The sequence below is a fragment of the Triticum aestivum genome, chromosome 4A (assembly GCF_018294505.1).
Source record: "Triticum aestivum cultivar Chinese Spring chromosome 4A, IWGSC CS RefSeq v2.1, whole genome shotgun sequence".
NCBI classification, from domain to species: Eukaryota; Viridiplantae; Streptophyta; class Magnoliopsida; order Poales; family Poaceae; genus Triticum; species Triticum aestivum.
This window is the reverse complement of record NC_057803.1, coordinates 370,940,540-370,956,505: the sequence shown is the minus strand read 5'-3', so window position 1 is coordinate 370,956,505 and position 15,966 is coordinate 370,940,540. Positions and strand designations below refer to the sequence as shown.

At 46.7% G+C, this 15,966-nt stretch overlaps 1 protein-coding gene across 2 annotated transcripts in view; it reads left to right on the top strand.

Annotated features, from left to right (window-relative positions):
- The first annotated feature begins 4,067 nt into the window (after positions 1 to 4,067).
- The window catches only part of LOC123086122 (inositol monophosphatase 3), a 32,126-nt gene continuing 20,227 nt past the window's right edge, over positions 4,068 to 15,966 (top strand). Inside the window, exons 1-6 of one of the 2 annotated variants that reach the window (XM_044507839.1) lie at positions 4,068 to 4,301; positions 4,441 to 4,491; positions 4,613 to 4,800; positions 12,145 to 12,229; positions 12,363 to 12,417; positions 12,550 to 12,593. In XM_044507839.1, coding sequence (XP_044363774.1) covers positions 4,245 to 4,301; positions 4,441 to 4,491; positions 4,613 to 4,800; positions 12,145 to 12,229; positions 12,363 to 12,417; positions 12,550 to 12,593 — 480 coding nt within the window. In that variant the 5' untranslated portion in view covers positions 4,068 to 4,244. The remainder of the gene's footprint in view (positions 4,302 to 4,440; positions 4,492 to 4,612; positions 4,801 to 12,144; positions 12,230 to 12,362; positions 12,418 to 12,549; positions 12,594 to 15,966) is intronic. The other variant, XM_044507838.1, reaches the window with a different exon arrangement.

The window sequence follows — 15,966 nt, the reverse complement described above, 5'->3', positions numbered from 1 at the left end:
TACTACATAATCTTCTTCTTGTAGACGTTGTTGGGCCTCCAAGTGCAGAGGTTTGTAGGACAATAGAAAATTTCCCTCAAGTGGATGACCTAAGGTTTATCAATTCCTGGGAGGCGTAGGATGAAGATGGTCTGTATCAAACAACCCTGCAACCAAATAACAAAGAGTCTCTTGTGTCCCCAAACCCAATACAATGGTAAATTGTATAGATGCACTAGTTCGCCGAAGAGATGGTGATACAAGTGCAATATGGATGATAGATATAGGTTTTTGTAATCTAAAAATATATAAATAGCAAGGTAACTAATGATAAAAGTGAGCGTAAACGGTATTGCAATGCTAGGAAACAAGGCCTAGGGTTCATACTTTCACTAGTGCAAATTCTCTCAACAATAATAACATAATCGGATCATATAACTATCCCTCAACATGCAACAAAGAGTCACTCCAAAGTCACTAATAGCGGAGAACAAAAAAAGAGATTATTGTAGGGTATGAAACCACCTCAAAGTTATCCTTTCTGATCGATCTATTCAAGAGTCCGTAGTAAAATAACACAAAGCTATTCTTTCCGTTCGATCTATCCTAGAGTTCGTACTAGAATAACACCTTAAGACACAAATCAACCAAAACCCTAATGTCAACTAGATACTCCAATGTCACCTCTAGTATCCGTGGATATGATTATACGATATGCATCACACAATCTCAGATTCATCCATTCAACCAACACAAAGAACTTCAATGAGTGCCCCAAAGTTTCTACTGAAGAGTCAAGACGAAAACGTGTGCCAACCCCCATGCATAAGTTCACAAGGTCACAGAACTCGCAAGTTGATCACCAAAACATACATCAAGTGGATCACGTGAATATCCCATTGTCACCACAGATAAGCACATGCAAGACATACATCAAGTGTTCTCAAATCCTTAAAGGCTCAATCTGATAAGATAACTTCAAAGGGAAAACTCAATCCATTACAAGAAGATAGAGGGGGGAAACATCATAAGATCCAACTGTAATAGCAAAGCTCGCAATACATCAAGATCGTGCCATATCAAGAACATAAGAGAGAGAGAGAAATCAAACACATAGCTACTGGTACATACCCTCAGCCCCGAGGGTGAACTACTCCCTCCTCATCATGGAGAGCGCCGGGATGATGAAGATGGTCACCGGAGAGGGATTCCCCTCCGGCAGGGTGCCGAAACGGGTCTAGATTTGTTTTCGGTGACTACAAAGGCTTGCGGCGGCGGAACTCTCGATCTAGGTTATTTCCTGGAGGTTTCTGTATTTATAGGAATTTTTGGCATCGGGAACAAGTCAGGGGGGTCCCCTAGGCGTCCACGAGATAGGGCAGCGCGCCAGGGGGGGGGGGGTAGTGCCCCCACCATCGTGGACGGCCCGAGACTCTTCTGGCCCAACTCTTTTACTCTGACGGCTTCTTTTGGTCCATAAAAAATCATTAAAAATTGGCACGTCATTTGGACTCCGTTTGGTATTCCTTTTCTGTAAAACTCAAAAATAAAGAAAAATCAGAAACTGGCACTGGGCTCTAGGTTAATAGGTTAGTCCCAAAAATCATATAAAATAGCATATAAATGCATATAAAACATCCAAGATGGATAATATAATAGCATGGAACAATAAAAAATTATAGATACGTTGGAGACGTATCACCCTGACACTCGTCGCTCCACTTCGGGCTATTGTGTCTACCTTGGACCCTCACTTATCTCGTGCTCGTCCAAGCGACAACCTACGGTCTCTCGTTCCAGTGCTGAGACTGAGTATCGTGCGGTGTCCAACGCCGTCGCCGAGTGTTTGTGGCTTTGCCAACTGCTTTAGGAGCTCTCTTGCCCTGTCGACCGTGCCACGGTGGTCTACTGCGACAACGTCTCGGCGGTCTACCTCTTCACTAACCTGGTGCATCATCGACGGACCAAGCATATTGAGTTGGATATTCATTTTGTTCGGGAACAGGTGGCCCTTGGTCATATTCATGTTTTACACGTCCCTACTTCCCAACAATTTACCGATATCATGACCAAGGGCTTGCCTACGACGTCCTTTGAGGAGTTTCGGTCCAGTCTTTGCGTCAGCCGCGGTGCCGCTTTGACTGCGGGGGGGGGGGGTTGAGTATATGTGTTATGTGCATATTGTGTATTGGGCCCGCCTCCTAGTTCCTTGTATAGTTGAGGTCCGTGGCCCACCTTTGTACATCATATATACGTGCCTATGCACGAAGAGCAATACATCGTGCAATTCACATATTCTACAGGTAGCAACCATGTCTCACATGAATGGAAAGGGGAATCATTTAGGAGCCGGTTCACCTTGTGTCCAATGACATATGCTCGAGCTCTCGCCGTATGTCCACTTGGGGCTTGGGGAGTAGTTGTAGTGTACATGGGGATAACCGTAGGATGCTCCGCATCACATGCATCTTCGTTTGAGTATTCTTGCAGTAGTGACAGCAAAGGCAAACTGACTTACCCAAGCAGCATTCAACTGCGGCTCATTGTTTGACCCTTGATCCATGATTTCTTCGTGCCCCCATGCCGAAACAATGCCTCTCTTACAGGTACATGAATTGCTTTTGGGGGGAGGGGGGGGGGGGTTAAAACCTCAATGTAAATAGATAAACACGTCTTTTCATAAGATGCGTGTATGCCATGACATTTTGTATTACAAAGCACGCAATTTCTTTTTTTCTTAAAAAAACAATGCTCTTGTTTAAATTGCATTTTAGCAGGGTTTTTATCTGATATCACATAGCAGCATTCAGTAGCACTAACATGGTAGTTTTCAGTAGTAGTCACATGCATTGGCGGAGAGTAGTGGGGACAATACCGGGCGTTGCCCCCCCCCCTTGCTAGAGAAAAAATTACACAATAGGCTTATATTTCAACTAATCGCTCTACTAATTCTCCGGCATGTCCGATCACCCTAGCCTTTTCTATGTCATACACTTGTTTTGACCCCTCCTAACACTTGGTTCACGCTCCGCCACTGGTCACATGCCTTTTTTTTTGAAGATTGCATGACAGTTTTTGTATCTAAGCCATGCAATTGAACACCCACACTAAAGTACGCGGTCTAAAATGCAGGGATGACATGTTTTTTGATTGACAATTTATCAGGATTCTTAGCGGCACTTACATGGCAGTTATAGTAGTACTCATTAGGCATTTTTTCCAGCGGTGTACATATGGTTGTTTTCTCCCCAAAAGTGGCATGTGCAGTTTTATTGGATATGGCATGTCATTTTTCATTTCCCCTAGCATGATAGTTTTAGTGGATCATAGTATGGCATGCATGGTAGTTTTAGTGGATCTAGCATAGCATCCTTTAGCAGCACTTACATGGCATTTTTAGTACTACTCACCAGGCATTTTTTAGCAGCACTCACCTCGCAATTTTAGTACTACTCATTTGGCATTTTAGCAGCTTTCAGGTGACAATTTTAGTACATATGGCTGATTGTATGGCATAATAGTTTTAGTGGGTATGGCATGACAGTTTTAGTGGACATGACATGACATTTTTTTTCTATTATTTATCTTTCATTTAAAAGAACAACATTTGTGTGCCATAAAATGCTATTGACACCTATTGATACCTTCCACACAAATTTACATAGCAAAACCATTAAGTATACATGTGCAAGTTTATACTACTTGTAGCTCCAAAATTTACATAACATGTCATTTTTTTGTGTGCTTTTGCTACACTCTCGTGGTAAAAGCAGCAGGTTTTGGCATTGTTAGATGCGGGAGTGACATGGGAGGGTGGGGATGATAGGTTTAGTGCAGATCTTACCTCAATTCGATGTTATGATGCTTGAATCCATGCGCGGTGGCGGTTTGCGTGGGAGGTGTATCCAACGCGAATGATTGGTTCACCGAGACCACAATGGCCCTGTTTGGATACTCTAACACAGTTAGAGTTAGAGTTATTTTCTAATCCACTCTAACCCAAATAAGCATCTCTCCACCGAGATAGTTGGTGAAACTAATCTACTCTAACCCTTCCTGTTTGATACTTTTAGCTTATTTGAGCTCCAAACTAACCCAAACTAGCTCAAACCCGATGATCCTGGCCATTGGCGTCCAACGAAAAGGTTACACACCTAGGGCGCTCCACCCAGCCGAGGGTTCCTGTACACATCAAATTCCCTCTTCGTATAGCTCAAAAAAAAAAAATCCCTCTTCGTAGTCTGGAGGCGGGAGATTCGGAAGCCATGGCGGAGGAGCAGTTCCTGGCCGCAGCGGTGGACGCCGCCAAGAGCGCCGGCGAGGTAATCCTCCTATACCATGAACTCGATCCGTCCCTTCATCCTCCTGCCGCAATTGTTTCTCAGGCCCACTGCTCGTGACGGATTCGCGATTTCCTGTTCGCTCATTCTGGGACCGATTTGTACCCTATGGTCTATGCAGATTATCCGCAAGAGCTTTTACCTAACCAAGAATGTGGAGCACAAGGGCCAGGTCTTTCCTCTCGCCTCTTTCTTTTCCCCACGCATCTTGCCTCCTTTTGATGCCGCTGTCTGCCTTGATTGGATTGCGATCTACGTAGTCGTCATGGTGCTATGGATTGTTGCTGCTGCAGGTGGATCTGGTGACGGAGACGGACAAGGCCTGCGAGGATCTCATCTTCAACCACCTCCGGATGCTCTACCCGGACCACAAGTTCATCGGCGAGGAGACGTCTGCAGCCCTCGGCTCCACCGATGACCTCACCTACGACCCCACCTGGATAGTCGACCCTCTCGATGGCACCACCAATTTCGTTCATGGGTAACGACGATGTTCTAGTATGCGCACTCTGTTGTGGACCCTTGTTTTCTTGCTTTTTTTTAGAACAAAAGGCGCAAGGAGCGCTTGGCCTTATACTATATAAAGCGCTCAAACAGTGGCAAAGTAACATATAAGTCTTACAAACCAAAACACATACTCCTCGGCTCCTCGCACAAAGTGCAAATCAAGCATGCACCTCGCACAAAAGGACTAGAGGCTAAGCAGCTCCTGAAGTGCCTAGAACGTTTCAGTTCGTAGCATGAAGATCTATAAGCCTCTATAACCCATCCAATGAAGTTTCCTTGTCCTTCATTCTCCCTGGAGGCATCCAAAGCTGAAAGAAGGTCGAACATTTAAACACAGGATTGGATGGAAACATCATTTCAATGGCCATTTGTTATGAATATTCCATAAGGCTCAACACATGGCTGCAATGCAATGCCATGCGACTGTTCGTTGCATACCCCCAACACCCAGGACAAGGCCCAAGAGCTCAGAGCAACAAATTGGGTTCCAGGATCATCCCAGTCTCTCCCTCACAAAGTTCCACATGAATTTCTCCATTGGGCAAAATAATATATCATTTCTATCTTCTCGCTTACCGCACAAGGCATAGGAGCCATCACTCGGACCGTTGTGTTTCAACTTTCAAGATATTGCAAACCGAGGTAATCTCCCCCTAATCAGCTGTCTGATGAAGACCTTAATCTTCATGTGCATGGCCGCTTGCCAAAGAAGTTTAGCATGCTGAACAACAGGGTCGGAAGAGAGTTTGGCGTATAAAGATTTCACCGACCAGTCGCTTCTAGGTCGCAGGAGATTTTGTTGGATGAATTCAATAGCAGGGCATTAATAACTTTGGCACCAAGGGCCTCCCATAAGTTTGCCTCGACCTGGTCAAAGGTATGATGAAACAAGACGTTGAGCGACCCCTGTCTAATTGCTGAGCTGGCTAACATCTCTGGATCAGAGGCCATGATGAAGAGCTGGCGGTATCTGATGTGGGGCGGGGCCCACCAATCCAATTGTCCAACCAGAATCTGGTCGATTGCCTGTCCCATACAAGATGCTTTGCTCCTAAATCAAAGATTGGCTTGATGGCCTGGATTCCATTCCAGAAAGGGGTCCTACGCCTAGTCGAGGTGAAGAAGTTGGACCTTCTAGTATCTGTCTTTGATGAGATCCAATTGTAGACCTAGAGAGTTTTGACTAATCTTCCATATAAATTTGCTTGGTAGAACAATGTCTATAAGTTGGGAGTTTAGCACTCCTAGACCCCCATGGTCTTTAGGTTTGCAAATAGATGCCCATTTCACTATGTACGGTATTTACGTTTGAGTGTATGTCTTTCCTAGAAAAAAAATGAGCCTCACTTTGTTGAAACTTGTGTGCACATTGTTGGCTAACAGAAAGCGACCCATGGTGTAAGTTGGGACTGGCGGGAGACACACATTATTGAGAACCAATCTTCCCCCTAACACGAGAAAATTTGCATTTCCAGGGCTCGGATACTTTATTGCATGACAGGTTTTAGTTAAGGCATAAAACTTTCTCACTAATAGGAATATCGTGGTATGAGATCGAAAAATTGGCAGATTTGCAATTTACTCCCTCTGTTCTTAAATATAAGACATTTCAAAGATTTCATTATGGACTACATACGGAGCAAATGGATGAATCTACACTAAAATATGTCTATATACATCCGTATGTAGTTCATAATGGAATCTCTAAAAGGTCTAATATTTGGGAACGGAGGGAGTAAAAGGTTAGCAGCCCTTCTACTCCATGATCAACAGCCCCATAACAGCAATCTCATATTCTTAAAAAATAATCTTCGTATAAGACATCACCTCAAAATAGAGTAGCAACCCTTTGCTACTGCGCTATCGACACCCCCATAACAGCAGTCTCACATTCTTAAAAAAATAATCTTCATACAATACATCACCTTAGACCAATTGGACCATGGCAATGCTTTGATAGTAGGCTAAAAGGGAGCATGGTGTCATCCGCATATCTGCTTCATTGGTCCCGACTTCATTGGTCTGCTGCTAGACCAACCTCATTCGGAGGGGCATCGTGACCATGTTGAAAAACTATTGCCAGCGGTGGAGAAGTTTGTGAACTAGCCGGACATCAGTACTCCGTTCTAGATGTATCTTTTGAGTAGTGGGCTTCTGTACTCTCCTGAAAAGCACTATGGAAAAAACTCCTTATGTGTTTAATGAATTGGTGCAATAAAATTACCATTGAGCAAGTTGTTTTCGTCTCTAATGTTTATCTCCTGCCCCCGAGCTTGGTGAGGTCCTTGTGTGTCCTACAAGAGCTTTGCAAGTTTTTGTCTTGATCTGCAAAGAAAGGTCAGGACCCCGAGCGTTTTCTTCCCCTTCTCCAGTCCCTCCAATTGCGCCCGGGAGGCTTATTCAGGTGGGCACTTTGTTCTTGTGACCAGGAAAGTGGATCTCCCAGTTTTTTTATCTCGGGCCATACCTATAGGTAGCATACCCTAGAGCGCTTCCGAAGAAACTTCCCCTAGAGGTGAAAAAAGCGTCGGAAATGCTCAACCTTCTTTTCCTTCATCCGAGGAAGAAGTGCCGAGGTAATGCACCTGGAATGTTTTGCTCGGGCTGCACTTACGGGTCTCATTGATCCATGGCTTCTCGGCAACCCCTTGACATTTATGTGTCCCTGGGGAAAACATACGTGGGGTGGAGAGGCGACGACGGTCGCCATAATTCGTTCGTGACTTGAGGGGAGCCCATTGCTCCTGCCGAGCCAACATAGGAGTGCTTAATGGCCATGATAGGTTCTGATGGAAAGGCGAAGCATAAAAGAGGATCATGTCCGAAAATAGTGAATACGGTCTTTATATTTTCTGTATAGTAAGGTTATTGTGAACACGTTATTATGAAATAGGAACTTGTGTAGCGTTGTTGACTGAAGTCACGGAAGTGAGATCTTTCACCTTCGAGCCCCGAGCCAGATCTTTGACCTAGGCGAGACTCTTGGAACTTTTATAGAGTCGACAATGAGCCGTATCTCCTGACCAGTGCCTGGGAAGAGTAGCCTTTTATTTCTAGACAACCATATCGTCCTCTTTCGTGAGATTTATCCGATGGTCTGGTGGTCAAACTCTGGAGCAGTTACTCCTAGGTTCGGTCAGTAGGACATTCCCCAGCTGGTACCCTTTCATGAGGTTATGGATGTCACTCATAACTTAATCAAGGTATGTTTCTTGCGGTCAAGAGACCGCTCCAAGGGAACTCTTGACCGTAATCATGCCCTTGGTCCCCATGTTCCGAGGCACAGGCGGTCATGAAACACTATTGCACATAGCGAGAGAAGTGTGGGTTTACCCAAGATGGACATGAACATTGTGCAAACCTCGATAACGCTTACGTGGGTGGGAGTAGTCAGATATTTCCCTCATCCCATGCGTATGGAGAGGATAATTCGCCTTACCAGGTAAGGCGCCCCGACGAATATCTCCCGCAAAGGTGAGTCCTTGGGGCGAAGGGAGGACCATCTTGGAGGAGGCTTGTCGAGAGGATATGATGAGTAGAGACTTCAGAGACGACTTGATTCTGAAGCATCGACTACATGATGAATGGATAATCCGAAGGTTGAACAAAGTCTTGTGCGCGGTCCCCGGTCCACTAGGAGTGGTGGTCCCTAACCACCAAGAGGGAGTTTGGTGGTGCAGGCCGACATGGTGCACGGCTCGGATTTACGAGTTGGATGAACCGATCTCCAAATAATCCCAATGTATGGTGAAACGATTCCCTGATGACAATCCGATTCACAACAGTGTGGCGGGATCTGGGCAGCTCTCTGGCGAGGGGATTTGGCGTGCAACCTTATTCTCCACAAGGGTTTCTGCCTGAACGGTAATTGACTATGTTGAACCAATGGGGTACCCCAGCGGTAAGAGATCCTCCTCCACTTCTCAAGTTGACCTGGGTGGGTGTGCCGAAGCGAGACGATCTAGGAGGACCCAAACCGACACTAGAAGGTTTTCGCCCCGAAGAGCGAGGTTGATGTACGCCTCCTGGGTCAAAGTGGGGGACTAGCCCCAACCTTTCGCTTTGTTAGTATGTTTGTGCTTTGTGAAAAGGTTTGTTGGTGACGAAGATCCGTTCGGGCCCCACGGCGGATGCCAAATGTTGATGAATAATGGTCCGCTGATCTTAAGATCTGAGGTTTATCATGGAAGTGGAGAGAGAGGGTTGGTGCTCGAAGGGTTCTCGTCGGCGATGAAGGTGAAACCGTGGTTTTACATAGGTTTAGGCCCGTGGATGGGCAATAGCCCTACTTCCTTCCTACCCATCTTTATAGATGATCACAGAGGATTACATTTGTGTTTTCCTATCTACTGAGCTAGGGTGTGGAAATGAGCTCCCGTATATCTTCGTCCCCTTGGTGGGGATTGGTACCGCCCTTATATAGCTAGTCTTAGGTCGGTAGTTTGGTCCTGATTTTCCAGGGATATGATACAATCAGGTTATCCTGCAGTTACGAGGTACAAACCTCCCGCTATCGTAGAATTCCTAAAGAAGCGCTCCTGATCTTATTCCTTACGACCAAGGGTGATGCCACCGTAGGGGCAGGTATGGGTGGCTGCCCCGGGTAGCCGTGTAATGTGTTTCCTAGGTGGCCAAATCCAACACCGATTCGTTTTGAAAGAGGAGGCAAACAACGTGACGACATAGAGATATGAAATAGGAAAACCATTCGTTTTAAACGTGGGCTAGCACTTACAGAAAAAATGCCTAGAACCAGCCCAAATTAGATAGCCTAGAACTGTCGAGCAAGTAGCAGGCAATCCCAAAAATCCGCAATCATGCGTAGCTCCGGCTCGCCGGACACCGGGCACCTGACGAATGGGAAAACAATAAATAGTCCCCCGCTTGGCCTGCGTGGGTGGCAGCAGCGGCAGTGGCACGGCATCGAGCTTGCGCAAACGGGAAGTTGCAGTTTGCAAGGGCAGCAAGCGCGACCAACAGGTATACCCAGTCAAATTCATTTTTTTTCTCATATGAACCTTAAATTTATGGTCTTGTGGGCAATTATTGAACCTGGTGATGATGTAATGTAGGGAATCTATAAGAAAATGAAACCAATTGCTGCTTAATTTGGAACTCCCCCAATTACCGAACCTTAATTGTCTAATGAAGCCTCTGATGCAAACATTTTATGAGCTCCTGTTCCTGAACCTGCAGTGTGTAATGAGGGCTCTCGTGATAACATTTTGCAAACTTCTATTCAAGGATTTAGTCAAGCTGATATTCAACCTGATTCCGGTCTCTAGAACAAATTGGAAATTATTCTACTCCAGAAATTAAAGACGCAGTGATGAGGAACACTAGATGAGGAAAAAAATCGCATGTCAGATTTGTTTGGCTACGTCTAGATGCTTCCACTCTAGTGTAGTACTTCTTTTCTTTTCTACCATACCTACTGATTTCTAGAGTCTTCTAGTTGTGAGTAGCTATGAGTAGAATGGTGAAACTTAAATAATGTTTTCTAGAGTATTCCAGCTATAAGTAGAAGTACGTGAAGGCTTCCCAAAGCCCTATAAATAGAGGTCCTCACCTCTACTTTGTACCCAGACTACTTACCCCACTACCTATAATAGAACTTGGTGTTCTTATCTAAGATCTTGGAGTAGATCTTGTGCTCTAGGAGTTCTGGATTGAACTCCTGCTGCCATATTGGCCTACATTCGTCTCTAGAGTGATATCTAGCGCAGCACGTTGAAGTTGTTCCTTCAACACTTGTGCTGTACACATTGTAGCAGCAAGGTGGAGTTAGCTCCTCCACAACCTTGTGCTGCTTCATGCAGCGAGGAGGGAATATTTGTCGAGAATTGGGAATGTTTGTATTTTGTGCTTTTTTGTGGTTACATCACCTAGTTGTTGAGAGTCTTGAACTATTTTGAACCATTAGTTATGTTAATTTTTTAGTACATCTAGCTTTGTATTTGAGTTTTATGAGTTTTGGTTGAGAGGACTTGCATTTGCATGTTAAAATGTTCAGACCTTAAATGTGGGGCACTAATAAGTTCAATTCCTGGATCTGTCACTGCTTAGAAGTGCATATTCGAGCATAGTGGGGCGCAAGGCTCGGGGCCCCTTAGCCACTCGGGCGGGTAATATGGTTCGGGTGCGCCCGTTAGGGGTGAGCATAAAAACCGAAAAACCGAACACCGGACCGAAGCCGAAACCGAAAAAACCGAAATTTCGGTTTTTGTCAATAATACAGGAAATTTTGGTTTCTGCTTGTACTAACCGAACTAAGTTCGGTTGGTTTGGTTTCTAATGCGGTTAACCGAAACAAAACCGAACACTACGTGTACGTGAGACACAGAGAGTCAACGCAGATGCAAGGCTGGCGTGAAGCGACGGCGCTGTCCTTCTCGCCTCGATGTTGCTTTTTTTATAGGGCAAGGCCTCGACGTTGCTACTGGACCAAGCCAGCCAGCCACTAGCCCATGTGCGTGCCCACTAGCAAACTTGGACGTTGTTAAAAATATGCAAACTTTCTTTGACCATGGGCCGACCACGTGCATGCATGCTTAGTCCGCATGTGAATAGACAACCAGAGACACCTTTATTCCTTTAGTCCCACCTCGCCTGGCTGAAGACACGAGGCAAATTTTCTTGGCTATAAGAGTGTGCCGCTGGCACAAATGCTTGAAGCAAATTTGTTCGGTGTAAACCGAGAAACTGAACCGAATATTTGGTTAACCGAATTTTCGGTTAGTTATTTTGGGCTATCATTTTTGGTTTTTGGTTTTGCTAACCGAATTTGTGAAATAACCGAATGGTAGAAACCGAATTTTCGGTTTATACCGAATGCCCAGCCCTAGCGCCCGTACCGCCTCTATCTGAACGGGTATCCATACTGACAACGATCTCTTTGCCACCGAGGTGACCAGCGACAAGGAGTGCATGCTACAGGCGTTGACTTGTATGGTTGTCGTGCGCTGAGGGCTTGTCCAGAGCTCCCTTGTCGAATTCCCAAAGTCGCTAGACGAGATGAGGATTTCTCCTCCTTTCGCCTCTCACCCGCGGTCACCTCTGAATCTGGCTCGCCGTCAGACTCTCGGCAGTATCCATGAGCGCCTAGAAGCGGCTGCACTAACCCACACCCCTAGTGAAGGTCGAGGAGGTGAGACTCCGGTGAGGCAGCGACCCCGATTGAACTCGGCGGAATAACCTTGCCAGCTGCGAGAGCGTGTCGGTACAAGAGTGAAAGCCATCTGTCAAAAAGACAAAGTACCTTTCTTCATCGTGCATTTTCTTTTCTTATGCCAAGATTGTGCACTTTTTTATATTTCAGCTTTCCTTTTGTGTGCGTCTCGATTGGCCTCACCATTGGGAAGATTCCCACCGTTGGAGTTGTGTACAACCCCATCATGAATGAGGTAAATATTGTTACTCTATGTAATTTTTCCTATGTAATTTTTCCTTGTTTTATTTGAGGATCGGTGCAATATAATCTGGGCAAAGGAACTCGGAAAGGTTTTGAGTCTGATTTTGTGTTTTTTCTTCAATTAGCTTTTCACAGCTGTTCGTGGAAAAGGTGCTTTTCTCAATGGTTCTCCAATTAAAAGTAAGGACATTTTTGTTGATTAGGTCCTGATCTGTTGCGATTCAACAGAAGAAGCAAGTCAAGATTACAGTCCCTTTTTCTGATTGCCCGCGTCCGCGTGTGTTAATTTCAATATACACCTCTCATGTGCAGCATCGCCTCAAAATGAGTTGGTGAAGGCTCTTATGGTGACAGAGGTAGGTGACAGACTGTCAAAGATTATCATTTCCATGTCATTCACACATTCAACTAGAGGGAATCATACCACACTCTGAAATAATTGATACTTTGCGGTACATAACTTTCTTTTTGATGCATAGTGTTTGAACTCTGTTGCTGGCTTAGCTGCTAACCCCTTTAAGATTTCATCAGTCATCAGAACAGTTTAGTTGTCATAAAATACTACAAGTAGTAAATCAGGGTTAGCTGATGTTTCGAAATTAAATACATGACTACTACTTGTTTTCTTTGGATTCTCCAGGTCCAACACCGACCTTAAAGTTTGACTGGGGGCACTAGAGTAGCCTCTTGCATGAATGAGCAGCAGTAATCTAGGACTTCTTTTCTTTTCCCTCTCATAAAGTTTAACCAGGGTCTTGCAATCCAAGTGCATGAATGAGCAGCAGTAATCTAGGACTTCCATTTTCTGAATCTTTTGATTCAGCCTAGTTGTGGAATCTTGAAGAAAGTAACAAATAATAGCAAAGTATTATGTGGGTGTCGAATGTATATATTTGGCAAAATAAATCAATTTCTGATAAGTGCAGCTGCACTTTTTAGTTATATGGAGTATAGACCAAAAAATGGGAAACAAGAAAACTTGATTCCTTTACCCAAGATGGCAAAAGGTGATTGGTCCATGCAAGGAAAATGACATGTGGTGTTCTGCGCTGATGCACATGCTGCACCCCCATGCTTGCATGTGAATATCAAACCTCTGTACTGTCATACTAATTCCTCTTTTCGATATTTCAAAATGCTATAACTTTTGAATTGAGCGTCGGAATTACAATCCGTTTTCTCTGCTGGACCTCTCGTGACGAGTTCTTCAAAACCAGATTCCATATCAGTATGTTCCGATGAACTTTTTCCAAAGCAACTTGGGTGCTACATGAAGCAACTTTTAGTTCTATAGGAAACAACTCGTGATGTTGCCTTCCATGGCGCTAGTTAGCCTAATGTCTGCACTAAATTGGCTACCATGACCCCCAAGTAGCTTAACTTTTATTCCTAAATTGCTTACCATTGAGTGCATTATGGTAAGTTGCTTATGTAATTTTCAGTATGGTAGGCCTACTTTTATAGTACTACATGCAACCAATTAGCTATGTCAGGCAACTGAGCATCATAGGTAGGCAACTTCATAGTGTTGTAGACAACTTATTTTTCGATGTAGGCAACTTAGAAGCCATGGTAGGAAACTCATGGTACTCTAGGCAACTAATTAGCAATGGCAGGCAACTGAGCATCACCAGTAGACAACTTCATAAACTGTAAGAACTTAGTTTTCGAGGTAGGCAACTTAGAAACCATGACAAACAACTTCCACAATATTTCAGGTGATCAATGAGCAATGTTATGTAACTTTCGCATTACTCCCTCCGTTCCACTTTATAGTGCGCATAAGTTTTCTAGCGTTTGTTAGAGTACGTAATGGGCCTAATGGCCTGGGCTAGCGGTATAGCCCGTTAGTCTTAGGGTTAATTAGAGATAAGGGTCGCTTGCTTAGGGGTCAAGTAAGCCTTGCTTGGGAGTCAAGTAAACCTCTCTATATAAAGAGAGGAGATGTATCAATCTAATGAAGCAAGAATTAAGAAGGAAATCCCCTTCCCTCTTGCCCGACCGTGGGCAAAAAGGCCCCCGGCCGGCCCTCTTGCGCCCTCCTTCTAGTAGCACCATAACAATTTGGTATCAGCTAGCTTCGGTTCGATCATGTCTTCACCGCCGCCCAACCCGTCTCTTCCGCTGCCGGTCACCTCGTCGCCTCCGACGACCACCACGACCGTCGCCCCGCTCCTGCCCGCGTCGGGATCCTCCGTCGCGCCCGCCCCCGTCGTCCTCACACCGGAGGTGTCCGGGGCGCTGCGGGGCCTAACACAGGCGGTCCAGGAGATCCGCATGTTCTTGGCTGGGTCCTACGGGCCGCACCCGGCTGCGCCGCCCATCACCGCCACCGTGCCACCGTGGCTGCCGTGGCAGCCGCCGCACCAGGCGGCCCCCGCCGTGCTCGCCGAGCTGCTGCAGCAGCCGCTGCAGCTGCCATCCAGTGCCCTGTCCTGGCTGCCGTGGCAGCCGCCGCACCAGGCGGCCTCCGCCGCGCTCGCCGGGCTGCTGCAGCAGCCCTGCAGCTGCCATCCACCACCACCACCGCCCGTCATGGCTGCCGTGGCAGCCGCCGCACCAGGTGGCCTCCGCCGCGCTCACCGGGCTGCTGCAGCAGCTGTCATCCACCGCCACCATCGCCCCGCCCTGGCTGCAGTGGCAGCCACCGCTCCTGGCGATCTACGCCGCGCCCGGCGGTTCGTCGGAGCAGCCGCTGCAACTGCAGCAGCCATCGCCGGTCAGCTCCAGCCCCGCATCGACCGTGCCGACGGGAGTCCCGATCCACCAGATCAAGTTCCCGCCGTCGCCATCACCGCTTCCCCAGGGCGTCCCCATCCAGCAGATCAAGTTCCCGCCATCACCGTCACCGCTTCCAGCTTGGATCACTACTCGCCACGTGTCGGCGGCGGTGAGGCTGCAGGCTGTTACGCGCAGCCTCCTAGCGCGTCGGCGTGTGCGGGAGATGCGTGGTCTGCAGCTGCCGCTCCTCCCAGCTGCGCTTCGCTGCGCAAAGGACCTCGATCTCGTCCGCTGCGTCGGGGATCTTGGGCATGCTATTTTCCCCGCGGGCAGCAACCTCAAAGTCTGCGACATCGGCGGTTGTGGGGGCGCACCCCTCGTCATTCTCCATCGCAAGCCCTCCACTCTTCTCTATGCGGTGCAGACCAACAACCGTCCGGCGGGGAGAAGGCAGGGTGTCACCGACAGGAGCGCACCGCGTAGCACCACTGCATTCTGCCGGCCGCCGCGAGAGCGCCTCTGCCGGTCGCTCTTGCGACCACTTCCAGGTGGCCATACACATGCACTCCTTTTGTCCAGATGGTGTTCATGGGATCCAGGTGGCTGTACACGTGCACGTCCGACGTGCGGATGGTGTCCACTTTTTGTTAAGGGTCCAAAATAAATCGTCCCAGTCCATTTCAGGTTGAGAGTAATAAAACAAGCCGAGATGTAAAAGGCTTGTTTTTAGGTGTTAGGTTTGTGTTGCGTCGAGTCATGGTTATAAGTTGGTTAGGCCTAGGCTGTAGTGTTAGAGTACGTAATGGGCCTAATGGCCTGGGCTGGCGGTATAGCCCGTTAGTCTTAGGGTTAGTTAGAGATAAGGGTCGCTTGCTTAGGGGTCAAGTAAGCCTTGCTTGGGAGTCAAGTAAACCTCTCTATATAAAGAGAGGAGATGTATCAATCTAATGAAGCAAGAATTAAGAAGGAAATCCCCTTCCCTCTTGCCCGGCCGTGGGCAAAAAGGCC